General features: G+C 41.9%; 4 protein-coding genes across 6 annotated transcripts; all 4 read left to right on the forward strand.

The window, feature by feature from the left end:
* The first annotated feature begins 148 nt into the window (after positions 1–148).
* LOC124054839 (tripartite motif-containing protein 16-like) lies at positions 149–3,626 on the forward strand. Its single transcript, XM_046381258.1, has 7 exons — positions 149–417; positions 830–1,234; positions 1,382–1,477; positions 1,643–1,876; positions 2,067–2,229; positions 2,315–2,374; positions 2,486–3,626. Exons 1-7 carry the CDS (start codon positions 208–210, stop codon positions 3,040–3,042), a joined length of 1,725 nt encoding a protein of 574 aa, XP_046237214.1. The 5' UTR covers positions 149–207; the 3' UTR covers positions 3,043–3,626.
* A 493-nt stretch (positions 3,627–4,119) lies between these two features.
* On the forward strand, positions 4,120–9,200 carry LOC124054835. Of its 2 annotated transcripts, none has more exons than XM_046381253.1 (7): positions 4,120–4,464; positions 5,269–5,393; positions 5,605–5,799; positions 6,333–6,569; positions 6,722–6,946; positions 7,230–7,299; positions 7,582–9,200. In XM_046381253.1, the coding sequence occupies exons 1-7, from the start codon at positions 4,290–4,292 to the stop codon at positions 8,664–8,666; spliced, it is 2,112 nt and encodes a 703-aa protein (XP_046237209.1). In that variant the 5' UTR covers positions 4,120–4,289; the 3' UTR covers positions 8,667–9,200. The 2 variants fall into 2 exon arrangements, with proteins under 2 accessions (XP_046237209.1, XP_046237210.1); XM_046381254.1 differs by lacking the exon at positions 4,120–4,464 and adding an exon at positions 4,517–5,069.
* A 123-nt stretch (positions 9,201–9,323) lies between these two features.
* ltb4r2a (leukotriene B4 receptor 2a) lies at positions 9,324–15,337 on the forward strand. 2 transcript variants are annotated; one of them, XM_046381284.1, is made up of 5 exons: positions 9,324–9,869; positions 12,644–13,192; positions 13,694–13,894; positions 13,994–14,034; positions 14,256–15,337. In XM_046381284.1, exons 2-5 carry the CDS (start codon positions 12,653–12,655, stop codon positions 14,497–14,499), a joined length of 1,026 nt encoding a protein of 341 aa, XP_046237240.1. In that variant the 5' UTR covers positions 9,324–9,869; positions 12,644–12,652; the 3' UTR covers positions 14,500–15,337. The 2 variants fall into 2 exon arrangements, with proteins under 2 accessions (XP_046237240.1, XP_046237238.1); XM_046381282.1 differs by lacking the exon at positions 9,324–9,869 and adding an exon at positions 9,945–10,084.
* Positions 15,338–15,492: 155 nt separating this feature from the next.
* ltb4r (leukotriene B4 receptor) lies at positions 15,493–20,077 on the forward strand. The gene is made up of 4 exons (XM_046381267.1): positions 15,493–16,091; positions 16,927–17,477; positions 18,007–18,283; positions 19,006–20,077. Exons 2-4 carry the CDS (start codon positions 16,984–16,986, stop codon positions 19,402–19,404), a joined length of 1,170 nt encoding a protein of 389 aa, XP_046237223.1. The 5' UTR covers positions 15,493–16,091; positions 16,927–16,983; the 3' UTR covers positions 19,405–20,077.
* Positions 20,078–20,338: the final 261 nt, after the last annotated feature.

The raw sequence follows: 20,338 nt of genomic DNA on the forward strand, positions 1-20,338 counted from the left end.
GTCTCAATGTTTAAATTAAAAAAACAACGGCTTATTTCTGCATTTTAGCTATTTATATAATATTGAATTAAACATATAACGTCGGTTGGCAGTGAACAGAAAGTGAAATCCTTCAACTTGAAGACGTTGGAGGTGGGTTTGCTGTTGAAAGCCCCTTCAAGCAGGAAGAGGAAGCAGACCTGCTGAGCAACAGCAGTAGTGTTCAACATGGAGTTGGATCACAATCAGTTCTGCTGTTCAGTGTGCCTGGACCTGCTAAAAGAGCCAGTAACGATTCCCTGTGGACACAGTTACTGCAAGCACTGCATTGAGGGATGCTGGGACCAGGAAGAGGAGACGGGGACGTACAGCTGCCCTCAGTGCAGGGAGACCTTCACCTCGAGGCCCGTCCTGAGGAGGAACAACATGCTGGCTGAGGTGAGAGCAGGCGGAGAGACACTTCCACTGCTGCTTTTTCACCATCTTTAAAACAGAATTATTGTATAAATCTACTGTCAAAATACTGAAGCCTAATGCTGTGGTGTCACTATTTGTGACTACAATTTATCACAAGTTAAAAGTGGCAGTATGGGCGAACCGAAATACATAATTAGTTGATCAAATTCTTATTGTGACACCGTGTGGCCATAAGCATTTCTGTTCTTAATACTTGGAATGTGTGTAAGCAAAATATTTAATTTTATGGCTTATGCTGTCAGCCTATTTGTAATCTTTTGCTATTTGTGGTCCTGCAAAATATGAAGGTATTTCACCTACAGGTCCAACCACAATGAGAAGAGTCTCAGAGTGAGATACTGCAGTATTTGTCATCTGTAGTATTTTCTCACAGGTTGTTGAGAAGCTGAAGAAGTCAAGCACCCATCAGGCTTCTCCAAATCCTCCACCTCCTCCACCACCTGCTGCTGCTGCTGCTGAGGCCTGTGCTGGTCCAGCAGATGTTGCCTGTGATTTCTGTTGTGAGACCAGACCCAACAAAGCCACGATGTCTTGTCTGACATGTTTGGCGTCTTACTGTCCAGCTCACCTCGAGCCTCACTACAGCGTTCCTGTTCTGAAGAAGCACCAGCTGGTCTCGACCACAATCCCGCTGCAGAAAAAGATGTGTGAAAAGCACAACAAGCTGATGGAGGTCTACTGCCAGACAGACAGGAAGTGCGTGTGCTATCTGTGCATTCTAGATGAACATAAGCAACACAGCACGCTGTCAGCTGCAGCAGAGAGGGAACGGGAACAGGTAGAAACTAATGAACATGATGCACACACTGACGCTTCGGGTTTAGTCAAAACTGTTATTACCCCTTGTGAGTGAAACATACAATAATCGTATTAATAAAACTGATGACACTGAGACATTTGCTGTCCCATCAACAATCTCTTCCAGAAACAGCTGAGTGCAAGACAAAAGGAGGTCCAGCAGAGATTCAAGGAGCGCGAAAAGGAGCTGAATGTGCTCATCCAAGCTCTGAAGGATTTCAAGGTGTGCAGTTTAGGCTTCAGGTTTTGATCCTGTGTCTGTACTGACCACCACAGAAGAAGTCTCATCCAGGATTTGATATCTGATAACCTCCCCAACTATCAGAACTTTGCCACAGAGAACGTATTTTCTCAAGTAAAATCTTGATGCTTTTCTTTGTATGAACAGAGTTGTAGTAAGACTGCAGTGAAGACCAGTGATGATATCTTTGATCAGCTGATCTCCTCCATGAAGGATAAACGCACTTTGGCGCAGAAGCTGATCACAGATCAGGAGAAAACTGCCATCGCTCAGGCTGAGAAGCTGCAGCTGCAGCTCGAGGAGGAGATCACCAGCCTGAGGAGGAGGGACGCCGAGCTGGAACAGCTTTCTCATGTGGACGACAACATCCACTTCATTCAGGTACCACAAGTACATACCGTATATCAGAGCCTGTACAGTGGCCATGTGCAGTTTTTCAGTATTTTATCAGTATAATTTTTATGCTATGTCAGTTCCACTATGTCAGTGCATGATGACCATATCAGAAGAGTTAGGGTTGGTTTTGTTCTAATTTCTCTGCTCTTTATTTTATGTCTGTATGTGCTTTCAGACTTTCAAGACCCTCTCGGCCCCCTGTGAAAATCCAGACTTACCTTGTGGTCCTCCTGTTTGTCCAAAACGTTGGTTCAAATCCGTGACTGACTGTGTGTCTAAGCTGAAGGATGACATGGAGAGCCTCCTGAAAGACACATGGCCCAAAATCTCTGCCACAGGTACTTGAAATCTAAAACTCCAGGATTATGCAGTGGTTTGATTTGGGCCTAGTGGTATTTAAAATGTTTTTTTTTTTTAAATCAGTGTCCACAATCAAAGTTGTGCTGCCTCCTGAGCCAAAGACCCGAGAGGATTTTTTACGCTGTGAGTAAACCGATTAATTTTATAGTTTCAGAATATAAGAGAACACTGAAACACAACAGAATCTTAAAAAGTTGATCTTAATTTATTTTTCCTGTTCTGCCCTTCTGTCAGATTCCTGTCCTCTAACACTGGAAAAGAACTCAGCCCCTGAATATCTGACCATTTCACAAGATTACCGGCGAGTGACGAGTACAGCCCCTAGGAATCATTATAGATGTTATGAGTTGTCTGAGAGTTATGAGTACTCTGACAGCATAACAAAACTCAGACAGGTGCTGTGCAGAGAGGGTTTGTCAGGGCGATGTTACTGGGAGGTCAGTTTAAGTGGTCGGATTTGGTCTGTGGCAGTGTCATACAAAGACGCATCGGACTCAGAGTTTGGAAGTAATAATGGGTCATGGAGTCTAGACTGCTCCCAAAATGGTTGCTCTTTTCGACATAACAGGACAGCAGTTAAAGCATCAGGCACTAAAACTTCCAAGATCGGAGTGTACCTGGATTACGAGGCAGACACTTTGGCCTTTTATAAAGTCGACTCTAACATGATGACTCTGCTCCACAAAGAACAGGCCACATTCACTCAGCCTCTGTATCCTGGTCTCGGGCTGAGGAATGATGGATCTTACTCAAGCAAAAGATATCATGCAGAGCTGATGAAGTTGTGGTGATAAAATACATATTGAGGTGGTTAAAATATGCCACTGGTGACAGGGCTGTAATTATCCCTCCAATACAAAGAGTGATATCATGTAGAGTAAGGAGTCTGAAACTGATTGTTCCAACAGCAGTCATGCAAAAGCTTGTGCTGGGGTTCACACACACACAGCTGCAGGACTACAGGTACTAGCAGTAGTAATAATGATAATGTGTTTAGTTTTGATAGTGATAGTGCATTAATGTCCCATTAAGCTTTTCCCAGTGTGTCCTTTTTCCTTCTGTTTAGACTCAGTGACCTCATATTGTTCAGCATGTACTCTCACTTGAGAGTTTAAAACCAACAAATGAGAAGAGAGCAGCATTTGAGAGGTGATGCTTCTTAAGGAAGGGAGGGAGGCCAGAGTTATGTGGTTGTATTCCTCTGTGTACCAGTTGCAGTTTACATCCATGTCCAAGTGTACTTCTTCATGAAATGGAAGTTATCACTGTATTTTTTAATTTTCTCTGCATGTACCAGTAAATGTCATGTAAACTTATGGTTTAGACAAATATGTGGTTGGCACTTTGGCACTATCTGAATAAACTCAATTGAAACTGAATTTTATTGAGCTTTTGTTCAGCACATAGTTACACTGCAAAAATAAATAACACCAAATGAAGGACAACATATTTCTTTGTCGAAAGAACAAACTTACTTCTTTCTTCATGCAAAGCCAATATGAGAGAAAACACGAATATTTTCCATTAACAACAGTTTTATTCTGCATTTTGTCATCTTGTTGATGTGTACGTCTGTCAGTTTGTGAAAAAGCTATGGGTAACTGCTTCAATATTTGATTTAATAGGGTTAAAATAAAAGAAAGATAAATATTTAAAGTAAGTAAGTGACATATTTTGTCATTGGAGGGAACTCACTCCAACGAAATTTGTTCTCTGCATTTAACCCACCCAAGTGACGTGCACACACACAGCAAACCCGGGGCAGTGGGCGACCGCGTGCAGCGCCCGGGGAGCAGTGGGGGTTAGGTACCTTGCTCAAGGGTACCTCAGCCATGGACACCGGGACGGGGAATCGAACCAGCGATCCACCGGTTACGGGTCCGACACCCTAACCGCTGATCCACGACTGCCCCAAGGAAATAAAGGCTGGTTTATTCTGGAAACAAACACGGCACCTCCCAGTTCCCTCTCCTCCTTCAGCACTGGGGAACAGCTGAGCTCGTCCAGCAGGATCACAGAGGACGCTGAGCTCTTCATTATGGGTGATACTTATCAATATCCCGTTTTCTTTGAGTGTGACAGTCTGCTCGGGGACCAAATTAAGAAAATAGAGAAGTATTTCCGTATTCGCCGCAGATCAGGCGGAGGGGACTGCGGACCTTTGACTTGTGTGGACGGCAGAATCTACAGCGTCGCGTTCAAAGACCAGAGAGGTGGACTTTAATAACATAACTGTATTAATGCAATTGTTCTGTTTGATTCGTGTTTCAATTCAAGTTTAAATGTGTTTCTCTTGTTTAATATGTGAATTGTTGCCCATTGTCGGCCAATCTAGGATAAACAAGGAGCTGTGTTTGTACTGTTAAATAACTGCATTAAGAAGCTTTCAGATTTGGGCTGTTGAAACTTTATTATACGTGGGCTATATAACAAAATAAACAAAAACATAAACAAAATCGAGGTATAGGCTTACTGAAAACACTGGGGGGTCATCGACCTGAAACCCGTAAGTTTCGTTTTCCTTGGAAAGTGAAAGCTGCTGCTTCTGCCAGGAGGATGACCTTAAAGCAGCCGAGTTTCTTGAACGGTCCAGTACGTTCACATATGACATGTAGTATTTAAGTATCAAACGGATTTAACAAAAGACAAGTCAAATCCCAGCTTTGATTCACCGCGCCTGCTGACTGAATCGACAGGAAGTGAAATCAGCTGTTATCAAAAGTATCAATACCAGTATCGGTTGTTAAAGTACTCTGCTACAAGTACAGCAGAGTACAGAACAGACACTGAACAGCATATGAAGTTACAACTGATGGAAGTGTGCAGCATATTTTAACTTCTTTATGTACTGTTAGATAGTTTAATCTATAGCAAAGCATCATATTTTACTGAATTATATGTTTTGTTTGTAAAATCCTAATATGTCGCTCTGCACTGTGGTGAAGACATGTATGAAGTAGCTTGAATAGAAACACTGAAGTAAAGTAAAAATATGCCTCTGTGTTGTTCCTCCTCAGATCAGCAGGCAGTTCTGCAGAGATCTGAACATGATGTGGATGGTGTGGTGTTCACAGTCCGAGCCAGCCTGGAGCCTCACACCTCCTCCCCTGCAGGAGGACAGGGTTTTACAGCACCTGCACAGGTTAGCACAAAACCTCTGTCATTCAGTCAAGCTTTTGTATCCACAAAGTGTACAGTATACTGCTTCATTAGCACAGCATAGTAATGCATGTGAACATTATATGATAGTCAGGACTTTGTTGTTGTAATTCAACTGCTTCTATGCATTTTGGGAATATTTCTCGACGAATAAACTGTTGCTATCATTATTTGGTGGACTGTTTCCGACACAGAGCCCACAGCCCATGCCTGCCTCAACAGCTCCACCAAGTGGTGAAGAGTATGAACTACAACCTGATTCTTACCCCCTCCATGACCTAAAGGAGTGTCCCAAGGCACACAGCAGCACAGCAAGAGGATCCACTGCTGGAGCTCCTGGGAACAGTGTCCATGTAGAGGTCATTCAGGGAACCATTGAGACCCAGCAGGTGGGAAATGTTTCTGAGATTTTAAGAAAATGTGTCAAACCTGTTTAAACTTTTCATGTCTCAGTAATTATGTTGGAGGATAAGAACAACTCAGAGTGACTAATGCTTTGGGATACTCCCATGAGTCTTCCATGTCAGGGATCAAGGATCAAAGTCGTTTATTTGTTCTTGTGCAACAAGAGGTGCAGAAGGAAATGAAAGTTTGTTGTCCCCTTGAGGCTACAAACTTACAGAACAGAAAATAAAAGCTAATTAAATTCGACATAGAGGAGCAGAAATATTTTACTCCATTTCATTTTCCTGTGACTGGATGTTAGCCAAGAAAAAGTCCAAGCCGGGCTTGAATGGATCCCATTCATGGAAAAATATAACAAGCATGAAGGAAATCCCAGCTACTGCATCCACATGTGCCACCAAATATATCCTTATATCTGTGTTTATGTCCTTTACTTTAGGTTACATGTTGTATTTCTTATCAAAACAGAGGAGTGTGGAGTGTTCAGTCCCCAACTTGTATCCCATTGTTGTCCTAGGTGGATGCTGTGGCATCGCCCATGGTCGGCCATCACCCTCTCTCAACTCGTATTGGACAAACTTTGTCCGAGATGGCTGGACACCAGATGAAGGTAAAGTTCCTAGAGGAAGCAGGAGAAGGAATTTTCCCTGGTGACACGGTGCTGGTGGAGGACTTGCCTGGACTTCCATCTCGTGCAGTGTTCTTCCTCAGCCTCATTCCTTGGGATGAAGACCAAGATGGAGCTGCTGTCCAGGTGAAACGGGAGAAGAGCGCTTACAGTTATGTCTGGATTTGTTGCACTTCTGCGAAACCACTTTGTCAGAAGCTGTTTTTCCAGTTCTCTACAGCATACGAGAAGATTTTCTCTGTCTAGCCTTAAAAATAATCACATTCTTGCCTGTTTAGGCTCTGAGACTGGGCATCAACACAATCCTGACTTCCTGTGAGAATAAAGGGTTCGGATCTGTTGCCCTTCCTGTACTCGGAGCTGGAATCGCCCTGCGTTTTCCTGACAGCGTGGTAGCCAGGGTTCTGCTGGAGGAAATTCATTCATTCGAACAGGATCGAGCCAGCAGAACACCACTGCTGGTCCGCATCATCATCCACCCCGATGACGAAGAGCTTAGTGAGGTAGTGGACAATGTGTTGTATGTAATATTGTGCACACACCAAAATGTTTTAGACTTCCAGATATCTTGGCTAGCGACATTGAGTGCGATTCATGTGCCTTGATATTCAAAAATGACACTCTTTTATAAATCATCATACAAAACGAGTACCATCTTAAGTCTCACATTCCCACAGTTCATTATCGTTGAAGTAAAACAACCAGTATAAATAGTTTTTCTCTTAATCAGCTGTGGAAATACTGGAATTGGTACTTAACCTTACACATATTTCTTTGTCTGTGCAGGTCTTCACGCCTGCCCAGGAAGCTCTCCAACTGAAAGAATTCACAAAAGATGTTCACCAACCAGATCAAGGTGTGTATCGATATTATACGACAACACAAAATTGGTATTCAGTCCTGTGGCAACCATTTTTCATGTTTTTTAGGTGTATGCAGACATGAAATTGATGTCATATAGTATAGCAAATGTGCATTTGTTGCTGTTTGGATGAATAGCAGAAGCTTTCTTTACAATTGAAAGATGAATGTGTCATATAACTTTTTTTCTTTGATTTTCAACCAAATTTTCCTCTGCATATATGAACACTATGTATTATAATATTCATTTGCTAGATATGAACATGCTCTTTTCTAGGGCCAACTACAAAGAGGATTGTACTGTTAGGGAAAACTGGATCTGGCAAAAGCAACCTAGCTAACACCATATTTGGAGAAAAGGTATTCATCACAAATCATTCTCCCAACTCTGGAACAAGCGAATGCCAAGCAGAAACCAAATCTGTCAATGGAAGAAGCGTCACTTTGATCGACACGCCTGGTTTATTTGATGCGGGGAGGTCTGAAGAGGAACTGAGGCCTGAGATATTGAGCTGTATCACAGAGTGCGCTCCTGGGCCTCACGCTTTTCTCATTGTGCTTAGAGTGGAGAAATTCACAGAGCACGAGCAGGCTGTCATCAATAAAATATGTCAATATTTCTCTGGAGATGCTCTGAAATATGCTGTGATCGTCTTCACTCATGGCGACCAGCTCCCTAAGGGGATGAAAATCGAGGAGTTTGTCAGTCAGAATGTGAGTCTCAGTGATCTGGTGAAGCAGTGTGGAGGTCGCTGCCACGTCGTGGATAATAAATACTGGAAGAACAAACTGCAGAATAACTACAGGAGCAACCAGTTCCAGGTGGAGGAGCTGCTCAGCACAATTGACAAGATGGTGATGGAAAACAATGGAGGCTACTACACTAATGACATGTTGCAAGCAGTGGAAAATGAAGTACAGGCAGAAGAAGAAGAGATACGACAGAAATCAGGAAACATGTCAGAGGAAGAGATCAGAAAACAAGCTAAAAGCAAAGTGTCTCAGAGGTTTCTGATCCAGCTGGCAGGTACTGCAACAGGGGCACTGTTAGGCGCCTTCTTTGGTGTTGCAGCAATGGTTGGATTAGTTATCACGGCTCTGCACAACACTTCAGGCTTGTTGAAACTCATTAAAAAACCAGCAGTAGGAGGGGTGGCTGCAGCAGCAGCAGCAGGAGGAGGAGAAGTAGCAGTCATAGCTGCTGGAGTCACGGTAGGTTTGGCTGCAGCAGCAACTGGAGCAACTATGGGTGGGATGATAGGACACGAAGCAGCTGAGAGAGCAGAAACACCACAGGAGGCAGCACAGATGGCATTTAATTCTGTCATTGAGAAAAGTAAAGCGCAATTAAAGCAACTGTAGCTGATATTTTCATGACTGCAGTGTCTCAAATGTCTGAACACCTTGAGAGGCTGTGCTGCGTTCTCATTTTGTTTAAAGTGACTCTTCTGTTATTACCGATGGACAGATTTGTGTTTGTAGCCAACTTCTGCCTCCACCACCTCTGGAGGAAAACATCTGCACTGTAAATGGTCCACTTTGTTCACCAGCTGGACAGTTTGGTCTGACTGTCTGCCGTTTGGTGCTGAGCACAACACCAGCTGTCTGTAGAGGCTGGACCCAAGCCTGATCATAATCAATAGTCAATAATAATAGTAGCCAGAAAATCAGAACAATGAGTTTAAAGAAGTTAATAGTCTCCATAGAGCTGAATGAAACTGGGTGATGAGTCTTTTTTGGGGATTTGACTTTATGAGGGACGACTTTCAGATTTAACTGACTTCAAGATGTTGGCTGATGATTCACTTCCTTCCACTGATTTGTTTCTCTGTATTGAGCTATTGTTGATTTGTTCTAAATCAGTTTTTCAACAATAAAAGCGCTGATTGTGCACAAGTTTTGTCATTTGTACATTTTGTTGTAATATTCAGGAGTGGTTTGCCTCTTTGTATTCTTATACTGCACCTTCAAGCTCTGACCAGCAGGGGGCTCCTTTAAACAAACCAATCAGAGGAGGTCAGAGGTCAAGTTAAGACAGCTTATGCACATTGACAGGGCATCATAACAATGTCAAGTTATATTTTTTGGGTTTGGCCACCTGGCATAAAGACTTCAGGGTGCGTAACTTTTCCATAAACCTGCAATAACTCACTTAAAGTGCATAAAAATGCCGTCTATATCTCTTTATCTGTTCCCTTGGCTTTTAATTTATGGTTAGACCTGCTTCACATGTCTTCATGCCTGTATGTGAACGTCTGCCTTTGTGAAGCACATTGGTGCAAAACCTGTTTGCTTTTGAAGGAAATGAACTTGAAACTTGAATCTCCATGCAGCGCCATTGAGTTTCAGTGTGCTGAGGTTTTGAGACATCTAAATATCGACTACCACTCAGACGCAATGGGGGTAAACAGAATTTTGTGATCTGCACAGTAAGATAACATGAGGAGAAAAACCTTTTTGGACTTGGGGATGAACTAACCCTTCATTCAGCCGACTCTACACTGACGGAATTCCTCGCTCGACCTGTGACGATGCTGACAGATTGCCAGGACACAGGTCTGCCAGGTAATGGGGACACACCTTCCCCGCTCATTCACTACATGTTGCAGCAAGTATGACAAATCAATGGAGAGCGACAGTGACGGAGAGTGGGTGGGGGGAAAACGTGGGGAGAAGAAAGGGTGAAAGCAAAAGGAAGAAAACACAACATTTGCAACAGAGTCAGATATCCAGCTCCTGGTGTCTTCTTTCTTCTGTTGGGATTTCTAGTGGATGAACTGGTGAGTCTGTCTCATTTTCCTGTCTCCCAGTCACGAGTTCATGTCAGTTTCAGTCAGCAGCAACCCTGCGGTTACAATTCACCGAAGTCAGTCGAAGTTTTCTGCTGCTGTGGGAGCAGAAACAAGGAAGTTTTGTTGTCTTTTTTTAGGATTTGCAAGAGTTTATGAACAACTTGTCTATTTGTGCGGCTAAATCTGTCTTAATCTCTGACTCTGTATGTTGTAAGGGTTCTGCATGTATGATTTTTCTTGTATGTAGGTGTGAACAGGTGTGTTTTACAAAGTATGTGCATGAGTCACAGAAAACACACAAACACACCTTTTGAGTCAGTCAGGTTTTATAGTCTGTGACTTTTTTTTTTTTTACAGGGAGCTCTGTTTGAAGAAATGATAATAAATAGCAAAAAAGTAAGGGAAGAAAGCAAATGTTAATCATCTGAATTCCGAAAACAAAAGATTGAAAAGCAAACGATACCACGCACAAGCGGGACAAAAGCAGAAAAGATTCGACATCCCCGGCTGGTTTTAGCCGGTGATGTGTCGCACCGTGGGGACATTGCACAATGTGACACAGTTTTATCACCTGCTGCTGCTTTGATGCCACCGTCGGTGTGGTTTGACCGGCTTTCGGTAAACACTGAGCCATGTGGTCACACTTCTTTCATCTCTTCTTCTGAAGACTTTGAAGTGCTTTTATCCAGTGATATTACATTAACAACCAGCTTCCTGTTACTACATCAGCATAGAAATTTTGTTAAGATGTGAAAAGTAATTTATTTTGCTGTCATTGTCAATGTTTTGCTTCTGTTTCATTTGCGTGCTGCATGCGTTTATTTACTAATTTATTTCTTTTCATTACCGGTACATAATTGCATTTTATTTGATTGCCACAGGACATTTTTGGTGGTTTATAAATTAATTGACCTAACCTTTAAATGATCTGTTATTCAACGTACAATTAGGGGAGTATATGTCATGAACTAATAATTTGGCATTTTCTACAGGTCCCACCCCCTGAGAGGTGATACAAATTAAATGCTTATACAAATTAAGTACTGCTAAACACTAACTGAGCAGTACCAAAAAGTAAATCTTCATAATCCAACCAATGTCTCAGTGTTTGTACCAGTTATATCATCTGCTGCAAACTTACTCACCACTACAGCCAATTACACACTAATTTTCACTGTAATAATCCATAATTACAGCACAAGTAGCTGGGAGATATCAAACAGGTTTGGTTACAATATTATATAGAGTGAGTGTGTGAGTTAGATGCATTTGGATGGACGTATTAGATTGCCTGCACAACGGCACTGACGCTGCATGTTTGAGCGCGCTCTGAATGTAACAGTCAAGATGTGTCAAACAAGTGATGACATGCCACTTTTTTAAAACGTTTTTCCGCTAACATGAAATATCTATAGTAAATATTTTGCCTGGCAGGAGCCTACAGGATGCAGTTAGGGGAATTATCTGTACGAATCTCTTATAACTGACAGGCTCTGTATTAACTCGCAGTTATTCATATACCTAAAGTGTACATAGATTTTAAAGTGCGGCTCCAAATATCTCATATAATAAGGCTGGTGATATTTTATATTTTTAATATTGTCATGAATAAATCCCATAAAGAGACCCTAACCCAAAATGTGTTCTGCATCTTTCAATACTGGCACTAATTCCCTCCAAGGGTTCTGGTGCACTCATCCCCAAACCCACTTGATTCTAATGAGTGAATCATGAATGAATGTACACTCAAATATGAGCTGCCTGAAAAATATAAACCTCTTGATGAAGCAGTTAGTGGTACTCGAGTCAGAACCAGACATGGAGGTCTAGCATTCACAGTAGCCTTCTGAAGCAGCTAAACATCAGACACATTTAAAAGTTCTAGTGCATCACATAAAATCTCAAGGTGCAACCTGCAGCTGTCAGATGAATGAAGTGGAGTAAAAATAGCATAAAATCAAAATGCTACAAGGTAAATAGGTGAACATAAATTTTCCAGATGGGTGTCTATGTAGTTGTGGTCATAATGTGTGTGTCTATTTGTGTTTTATTGATTACTGAGTTCACTTTTCTTATGTGAAGCACATCAAATTGCTTTTTTGACCCTAGAATTAACTTAAAAATTAAATTAACCTTTAACCAAATCATTGCTCAAACCCTGACACCAGCAGAACGTCTGTTGCTCTGCACTCGTGTCTGGTCTCGTTGTTCAGGAATTAAGAATCCCAGTTAAAACCTGTTACACTTGCGCCACACTCCCACGCTTTGCTGCAAAAGTGCATACTTGTATTGTCAAGCTTGAGGTCCGTGCCAGATAAAACACAGAGTTGGAGTCAGAGATGAGGGTATTTATTAGTCAGAAAATAGTATTGAAGGACTTTGGATTATTTTTTTTTCCTTTTTTGGAAAACTGCCTTGGAAATACACTCTCCTACTGATTCTTAATTATTTTAATGCTTTGTTACCGTTTGTACAAGGCAACATTTCCCGTTGTATTTCACGTCCCTTAAAAAGTACAATTAATGGACTCTCTTTTGTGACAAAAAGGTGACAAAAATGTCCCTGAGCAACGGATCCTCCATGGCAGGAAACGAGACCATAGTGGATAATCCAACTGCCACCACGATGGGCGCCCTCATCCTGAGCCTCGTCTTCCTACTTGGCTTCCCTGGAAACTTCTTCATCGTGTGGAGCATCCTGGCCCGCGCCCGAAAGCAAACAGTCACCACCCTTCTCATCCTCAACCTCGCCATCGCCGACGGCTCACTGATGTCTCTCACCCCCTTCTTCATCGTCTACCTGGTTTTGAAGAAATGGGTGTTTGGGAATATAATGTGTAAGGTCCTCTTCTACCTGTGTCTGCTCAACATGTACGCCTCCATCCAGCTCATCATGCTCATGAGCATCTACAGGCTGGTGGCCGTGCTGTGGCCGCAGCGACTCGGTCTTTTCACCGGCCGCAAGACGGTATTGCGGGTGCTGGCTGTGGTGTGGGTGCTGGTGATGGTCGCCTCCATCCCTGCGCTGATCTTCAGAAGAGTGGAGAAAGCAAGAAATACTTTCGTGTGTGACTCATTCCATGACAGTCACAACCACGTGAGTGAAACAATACCTGAATAAACTGTTTTCAAGTTATCAGTGACAGTGAACACCAGGAATTAAATGACAGGTTTATATCACTTCCAATCACAAGTCAAGGTGTCAAGGTTGCCATTAAACTGCCTGGGAAGAGGTGAAGCCGTTTCCTCATGAGGAATACTTTGCTGAATGAGTTGCTGGCTTCATGAATGTCTTAAAGCAATGGATTTTTGTCATTTAAACATATAAAAGGTTTGTGACTGACAAGTTGTACGGAGTTAAGAAAGTAGCCTGGGGTTAAACAGTTTGTCATTTTTCATGTGTACAAATGAGTGAATATCAACATGAATACCTTCAAGCAGTTATCCCCGCATACAAACCATATCCTGTTTCATTTGGCTCAGACTGAGGTCACCAGACCTCTGGTGCTCACTCCCCACTTTTGTTCCTGTTAATGCAGAATATCTGAATATTCATTTCTGGTTTTCCTCTTATTCTTATTCTTCTGCCCCTGCACAGGTGGTCCTCCAGTACACGCTGGAGCTCGTGCTGGGGTTTTTAATCCCCTACGGGATCATTGTAGTCAGTTACATATGCATCTTACGGCGGATCCGAAACACCAAGTTCGGCCGTCGCATTCGTAGCGAGAAGCTCATCCTGGCCATAGTGTTGACCTTCTGCCTCTTTTGGTTGCCTTACCACATCATCAACATGGTGCAAGTATGTCACACGTCCTGTTTCGACACATTCTTTGAACTCTTATGGCCTGTATTCTCCGTGCTGACCATGTCATTTTTCACTGCTCCGTCTTGTTCTCAGGTAACATGGGCTTTGTGTCCAGAGGGTGAAGTAAAACAAATGTAAGTGATGACACAACAGTCGATTGTCACTGCTCTCATCCTTTACAGGGTGCACACATGGGAAGAAATGAGTCAGGTGCGGTGGTTCAAGAGTCCAAATGAGGCTGTTTGGACATTTTGGAACACATGATGTTTAATTTAAGTATTATTATTTTAAGCATTACATAAAATTAAATGCTCTGTGTCTAATAAAATGCTCTGCTCACTTTCCCACCCACCAGGCTGAATAAAATATGGCACAGCAGCCGTGCTGTCACCTCTTCCATAGCCTTCATCAGCAGCTGTGCCAACCCAGTGCTCTACTTCTTCGCAGGAAAGTCGTACATCCGGCGAGAGGGCCTGTCATTCATGGCTCGCTTGTTCGAAGGCACGGGGCTGGATTCGGTAAGCAGGAAGAGCCGACAGAACAGCCAGAACAGCCGCGACAAAGACAAAGACACAGATGCCGTCATGCTAAAGCAGTAAAGATCCAGGATCTTTTCTGAACTGGTGCTCCAATGTTGAACCAGTGGAGAGTGACAGGTAGAGGATACAAGTCCAAAAGCACGCCTGAAACTGGATTTTAAACCACTCAGGCCTGGTTCCTGACGGTTAAGAAGAGATTCAGCAGCACTTCAGATTCATGAATCTTTCTTCCAAATGAGACTGTTACAAACTTTAGAAGGGATGTAACTGGACCTACTGACCAGGGAAGAGCCTGCCGCCTGACGCATCCTAAAGGGACATTGTTGTGTCTGAGATGGTGCTTAAGGACTGTACATTTTATAATACTCGAGCTTTGATCTGTTTTGAACTGTGGAGCGTTATCCAGGACACTGACTCTCATCACACCACCTAAACCCAATTTAATTCAACTAGAGCATTTTTTGTGAGATTTTTTTTATTTTTATGCACTTTTATAATTCAAGATTATGGTACTGAAATGCTAAATATTGTTATGCTTCAGTGAAGATCACAGATTGAAAGTTCAACTTTGTTTTTTTTTTTGTTTGTTTTTTTTGCAATATTTACACTATTTGCATGTTATTGTTAACTATCTTTAAAGTTGTGTGAGTTGATTTTGGCCACTTGGGGGCAGTAGAACAAGCCAGCATGGCCACATTGCCAACATCACCATGGCAGCTCAGGCCAGCTCAGCTATCGCCCTTATTTCACATTACAACATACATCAGTCATTTAATCCATTTTTAACATGAAAATATTAACCAGTACAGCTTTAAAGAGAAACCCCTAAACTGGAATGTTTTAATATTTCACTGTGAGCATGCAGTCTTATAGAAAATAAAATCAGGAAAAATACAAACTTATGTAAAAGGACCTCTTACTGAAAATGTGACACATCACAGCCTTGTTATGCAAATTGGTGCATCTTGTTCATTATACAGTAAGAAACTTGAGAAAGATGGGCGGTGTGGAAAGAGGACTACACTGTGACTCTGCTAAAAGCTGTGATGCAACGTACCAGACAATACACGCCATAGAGTTATGATTTAAGGCTCATGTATCAACTTGATCCTTGTTTAGTTTACTGGAATATATCCCCACCCCCTCTCTTGTGCTCTTCATTTCCGATATTCCTTGTAAATTAAGGCAGCAGTTTCACAAGAACTGATACCAAAAGTATTTCGCTGTGTGAAACGGTTCGGGCTTGATTCTAACATTCATAATCTCTGTTTTCGGGATCACTGCAAAGCAAATGCTGCATCACAAACATCTTCTGTGTCCAAAGTTTTCCATGAAGCTGCCATTCATGCCACCATCAGTGAGTGTGTAATGCACTAATCCGCAATAGTAGGGCAGAAATTGAAGGAGGAAACGATGGCTAAATCACTACCCAGTGAGCTCAAGCTGGTTCTGTGGCCCTGGACTTCCCCTCACATGACTCCTCTTACTCAATATTCATATATTTTTTTAGTTCTTCTCTGCACATGCAATCATAGTAAAGAAGGAAGGCTGGGAGTAAGCAGTAGATCAGACACGGTGTGAAATAAGTGGAAAATCGGTCGGTTTTAGGAGTGGATTTACCATTGGGGTTTTAAAAAAATCATCTGTTGAAGGTCAGTGTGTGAATTTTATATATTTAACTTATTCTAATAGCAAAACTTTGGTGATTTTTCAAATAAATTTTCCTCTACAGAGTTTGAAGACATTAAAATTTTGTGTCACATATTAATAATATTAATATTGTTCAGGACAAGAAACATATGTAATTAAACAAATGAGACAATAAGAAACTTTAAGAAAAGATTATTAATTTAATATTAAATATAACTGAAAACAGCTCATGAGCAATTAATGACTGCTTGTGAGTTCTGTTTTCCTTTTTTAACACAGAAACTGCGGCTGTCGAGAGACCAGATGATTAAAACTTTGAAATTTACGTTGATCCTATCTCTTCCGCTCCTCAATCATTATGCGTTATGAAAAGGAAAAGTCACCTCAGCTCTGCTTACTAATCAGATTCATTCTACACCTGTGCTCCTTCCTGTCCCAGATGTCCCACAGCTTTGATGTTTAGCTTAAGCTCTTGGCTTAGCTAAAGAAGGGGAGTGAAAAACAAAATGTGTGGAATGAAACTTCGAAAAACATGAAGCATAAATCTTTCAAAGCACAAAATTGCATCGACAGCGTAGTTCTTAATTTGCTTGCAAGAAAGACACCTTACACAACACACATTGTGCACATGGTACAAAAGGCATTAAGTGACACTGCATTAATTCCTACTATCTCCACAGAAGTAGCTCGTGACCCTTGACCTCTTGATAATTACAGGAAACTTTGCTGTAGCTCATGTTTCAGAAATTAATTATTGTGCAATGTTTCGCAGCACTAACACATATTCACTTTTCACACTTATACATATCCTGTTTCCTGTCTGTTTGTCTTTTGTAGGTTGAGTCATTTTGACAGCTGTCAAAGCCAAACGAAGATTCTTCAGAGACTCTCCTCATGGCGTCCAACATCACCACCACCTCCGGGCACTCCCCCTCCGCCTCGTTCTCTCTGCCCATCACTCCCTCAGCTCAGGTCGGCATCACCATCCTAACCCTGGCGTTCGTGCTGGGCTTCCCCGGGAACCTGTTTGTGGTTTGGTCAGTGCTCTGCTGGGTGAAGAAGCGCTCAGTGACCTGTTTGTTGGTGCTGAATCTGGCTGCGGCGGATGCATTAGTGCTGCTCAGCGCCCCTTTCTTCCTGCGCTACCTGGCTGGAGGCCGGGGCTGGGAGTTTGGCTCAGCAGCATGCAAGCTGGTGCACTACCTGTCGAGTGTGAACATGTATGTGTCCATTTACCTCATCTGCCTGATGAGCATGGACCGCTGGCTGGCCGTCACCAAGCCTTTTGTGTCCCAGAGAATGAGAACCAAGCGCTCTCTCCTGGTTCTTCTGATGGCTGTCTGGACGTTAGCGTTCATCTTGTCGCTGCCGATGCCTTTCTACCGCAGGTGAGACTAAAATTTGTTTTGTACTTTCGAACCTGAGTTTTAAGTGGCTGCCGCACGGTGTGTTCCACATGAAAGGAACCGAACAGAAATGACAGATCATATACAGATTACAGATTAATAATAAATTTATATCATATATTAAATTTTATTTAATTTTTTTTTATTTTATTCACAACAAATCTAGATTTGACAAGACCACGGACCATTAAAAAATCAGTCACTGATTCAAAATTTAGATTGTTCAAAAGCTTTGTAAGCATGGAGGTCGAACAAGATGACATCAAACCTTCAAGTCAAACCCAATCAGAGCTTCCATTCAAAATTTGGAATTTCTGGGCTTTCAGCTTTGTCTGTCAGTTGTCACACATGTTGGTTTATGCTCATAAAAGTGCTGATATATCTCCTGTAAATTGGGTTTGATAAATTTATCAAGGCGAGTACATTTTGTAACAGATCTGACTGTCTTTGTGACTCATCAGAGCTTTTTTAATTTTCCATTTCTGTGTTTTTTCCTCTTCTTCTCTGACAGTAATCTGCAGAAGGTACTGCCAAACAATGTCACTTTGAAATTTTGCATCCCATACCATTGGGGTAGCGTGGGTCACAAGGTTTTCCAGTACCTGTTTGAGACCTTCATGGGCTGCCTGGTGCCTTTCTCCCTCATCACCACCTGTTACTCCTCCGTCATCTGCCGCCTGCAAAGCGCCAAGTTCAAAAGCAGAGCGAAAAGCAGCCGCCTCATCCTGCTGATCATCTGTACCTTTGCAGTATTCTGGCTGCCCTATCACATCGTCAACGTCATAGAGGTGATTTTTGATGTGCCTTTGTGTCGACGAGATCAGTGTGTTCGCTGAATGGGATAGAAACCGCTTCTGATTCTAGCAGACTGGAACATATAAGCTTTCCAGATATTACTTTTTAGCTTCTTCCACATGAAGTTTTCAAACAGGGTGACTATTTTACTTAATTGTAGAAAGACAGAGCTTTATTTGAAAATGGTTAGTTGAAACAGAACTCATCCCTAATTTTTATTTTCTAGTTATATTAATATATATTACATGATATATAATAGAACATATTAATTTGATTCATTCACAGTCTTTAATTTACATGCAACAGTTTGGTGCATTTTTAAACAGACTCTGTTGCAAGTAAAAGTCATCAATAAAGTTTTATCTTAATCTGTCATATTTTTGTTGATTATATTTTTCATTATTGAACTAAATCTGAAAAAGAACTAGTAACTAAATTTCTCAAATAAATTTGGTGCAATATAGTACAATATTCACCTCTGAAATGCCCAATATAAAGTACCAGAAAATAGAAATATTCAAGTACAAGTACCTCAAAGTTGCACTTAAGTGCAGCTCTTGAATAGATGTACTTCCTTTTGCTGTTGTACTGTTAGAATTAGTGCTGTGGAAATATACTTCATGCTGAAATATGCTGAGGGAGTCATTGTTCAACAATTTTATTTGTTGTTTCCTCCCTTCCTGTAACCTCCCTCACCCCCATTTGCCTTCCCCAGGTGGTCGGTTTGTTGCAGGACAGGAAATCAGTGATCCTGGCAGCAAAAGCGGCCCGTCCAAACGTCACAGCCTTCGCATACTTCAGCAGTGCTGTCAACCCCATTCTCTACGCCTGTGCTGGCAGCTCCCACATCCGCCACGCCGGCCTCAGCTTCATGGGCAAGCTCTTCGAGGCCACCTACTCGGAGAGCAGGAGTACGTCTACCTTCACCCGCAGTGGCCGAACCAGCAGCTCTTCACCGGACGAGAGCTCTGTCCTGCAGACGTTATCTGTCAAACTGGGGAGGCCCTTCAAAGGCAGGAACAGGGACAAGAGCGGCAGCGTGCCAGGCTATGAGGTCGACGAACCTGAACTCAAAACTCTGGCCACTGTGGGCACTGAGCAGAGCAGCGATTAAGCTCTGCTGCATTTTCTTTGGACTGCTTTTCACTTGGACTGGCACAAAATTTTGTGCAGACATTCATGTTGTCCAGATGTTGATTGACGTTGATGATACCTTGACCTCTAGAGCCATGAAGTTGCCATGTACAACCATTGGACAGACTGCCATAAAATTTGGTACACACATGAAAGTTTCTTTTAACATCTCTAATTTGTCCAGTGCTTTGGTGTATAGCCAAACTTCTGCCACGCCACTGGCTTCGGCATGAGCCTCAGCTAACTATCAAATGTTAACATGCTAACACGCTAAGCTAAGATGGTGAACATGGTAGCGATTGTACTTATTTAACATCAGCATATTAGCTCTGTCAGTGTGAGTCTGTTAGCAGGCTAGCATTTACGTTACCATGTCAGTAAAGCCTCACACAGTTGCTAGCTTTTATATGACTTCTAGCAATGTAATGGTCTATTTTGTTTTAAGCCTATAAAAAAAAAAGTTTTGACTTTGCATGGTAGTGATTTTTAAAAATATATATCATAAGAGTTATAATCTAAGATATGTAAATTATATATATTTCCCATTTTTTATTTAATAGTAATGTGTATGATCATTTGTAGTCAGAAACAAAAGACAAAATTATTAATTTAATAACTTTTTTTAATAAAACATGCATCTTTTTCCCAAAGGACACAGAGTACAATTTCTTTTACAGATGTGTGCAATGTTCAGCAGGAACACAACATTGCGACACACACTTTTGACCAAAGCATTCTTCCTTCACTTTTTCATGCATTACCAAGCTAAATTTCCTTTGACATTTCATAACATCTGACTGAAACAACCAAGTTACAACATTTCATGAGGTTGAACTCCTTTATGGTTCAAAGCTAGCCTCAGATTTCTGAGTATCACTGAAGAAAATCGCAAAATGAATGTTTTGCAAGAAACA

This window comes from Scatophagus argus, chromosome 23, assembly GCF_020382885.2.
Source record: "Scatophagus argus isolate fScaArg1 chromosome 23, fScaArg1.pri, whole genome shotgun sequence".
Lineage (NCBI taxonomy): Eukaryota > Metazoa > Chordata > Actinopteri > Scatophagidae > Scatophagus > Scatophagus argus.

Coding starts and splice junctions, on each gene's coding strand:
- LOC124054839 (XM_046381258.1), top strand. CDS start 208: ATGGAGTTGGATCACAATCAGTTCTGCTGTTCAGTGTGCCTGGACCTG. Junction 1,877..2,066: donor ACAACATCCACTTCATTCAG/GTACCACAAGTA, acceptor ATGTGCTTTCAG/ACTTTCAAGACCCTCTCGGC. Junction 2,230..2,314: donor GCCCAAAATCTCTGCCACAG/GTACTTGAAATC, acceptor TTTTTAAATCAG/TGTCCACAATCAAAGTTGTG.
- LOC124054835 (XM_046381253.1), top strand. CDS start 4,290: ATGGGTGATACTTATCAATATCCCGTTTTCTTTGAGTGTGACAGTCTG. Junction 4,465..5,268: donor CGCGTTCAAAGACCAGAGAG/GTGGACTTTAAT, acceptor GTTCCTCCTCAG/ATCAGCAGGCAGTTCTGCAG. Junction 7,300..7,581: donor TGTTCACCAACCAGATCAAG/GTGTGTATCGAT, acceptor GCTCTTTTCTAG/GGCCAACTACAAAGAGGATT.
- ltb4r (XM_046381267.1), top strand. CDS start 16,984: ATGGCGTCCAACATCACCACCACCTCCGGGCACTCCCCCTCCGCCTCG. Junction 17,478..18,006: donor CCGATGCCTTTCTACCGCAG/GTGAGACTAAAA, acceptor CTTCTCTGACAG/TAATCTGCAGAAGGTACTGC. Junction 18,284..19,005: donor ACATCGTCAACGTCATAGAG/GTGATTTTTGAT, acceptor TGCCTTCCCCAG/GTGGTCGGTTTGTTGCAGGA.
- ltb4r2a (XM_046381284.1), top strand. CDS start 12,653: ATGTCCCTGAGCAACGGATCCTCCATGGCAGGAAACGAGACCATAGTG. Junction 13,193..13,693: donor TCCATGACAGTCACAACCAC/GTGAGTGAAACA, acceptor GCCCCTGCACAG/GTGGTCCTCCAGTACACGCT. Junction 13,895..13,993: donor ACATCATCAACATGGTGCAA/GTATGTCACACG, acceptor TCTTGTTCTCAG/GTAACATGGGCTTTGTGTCC.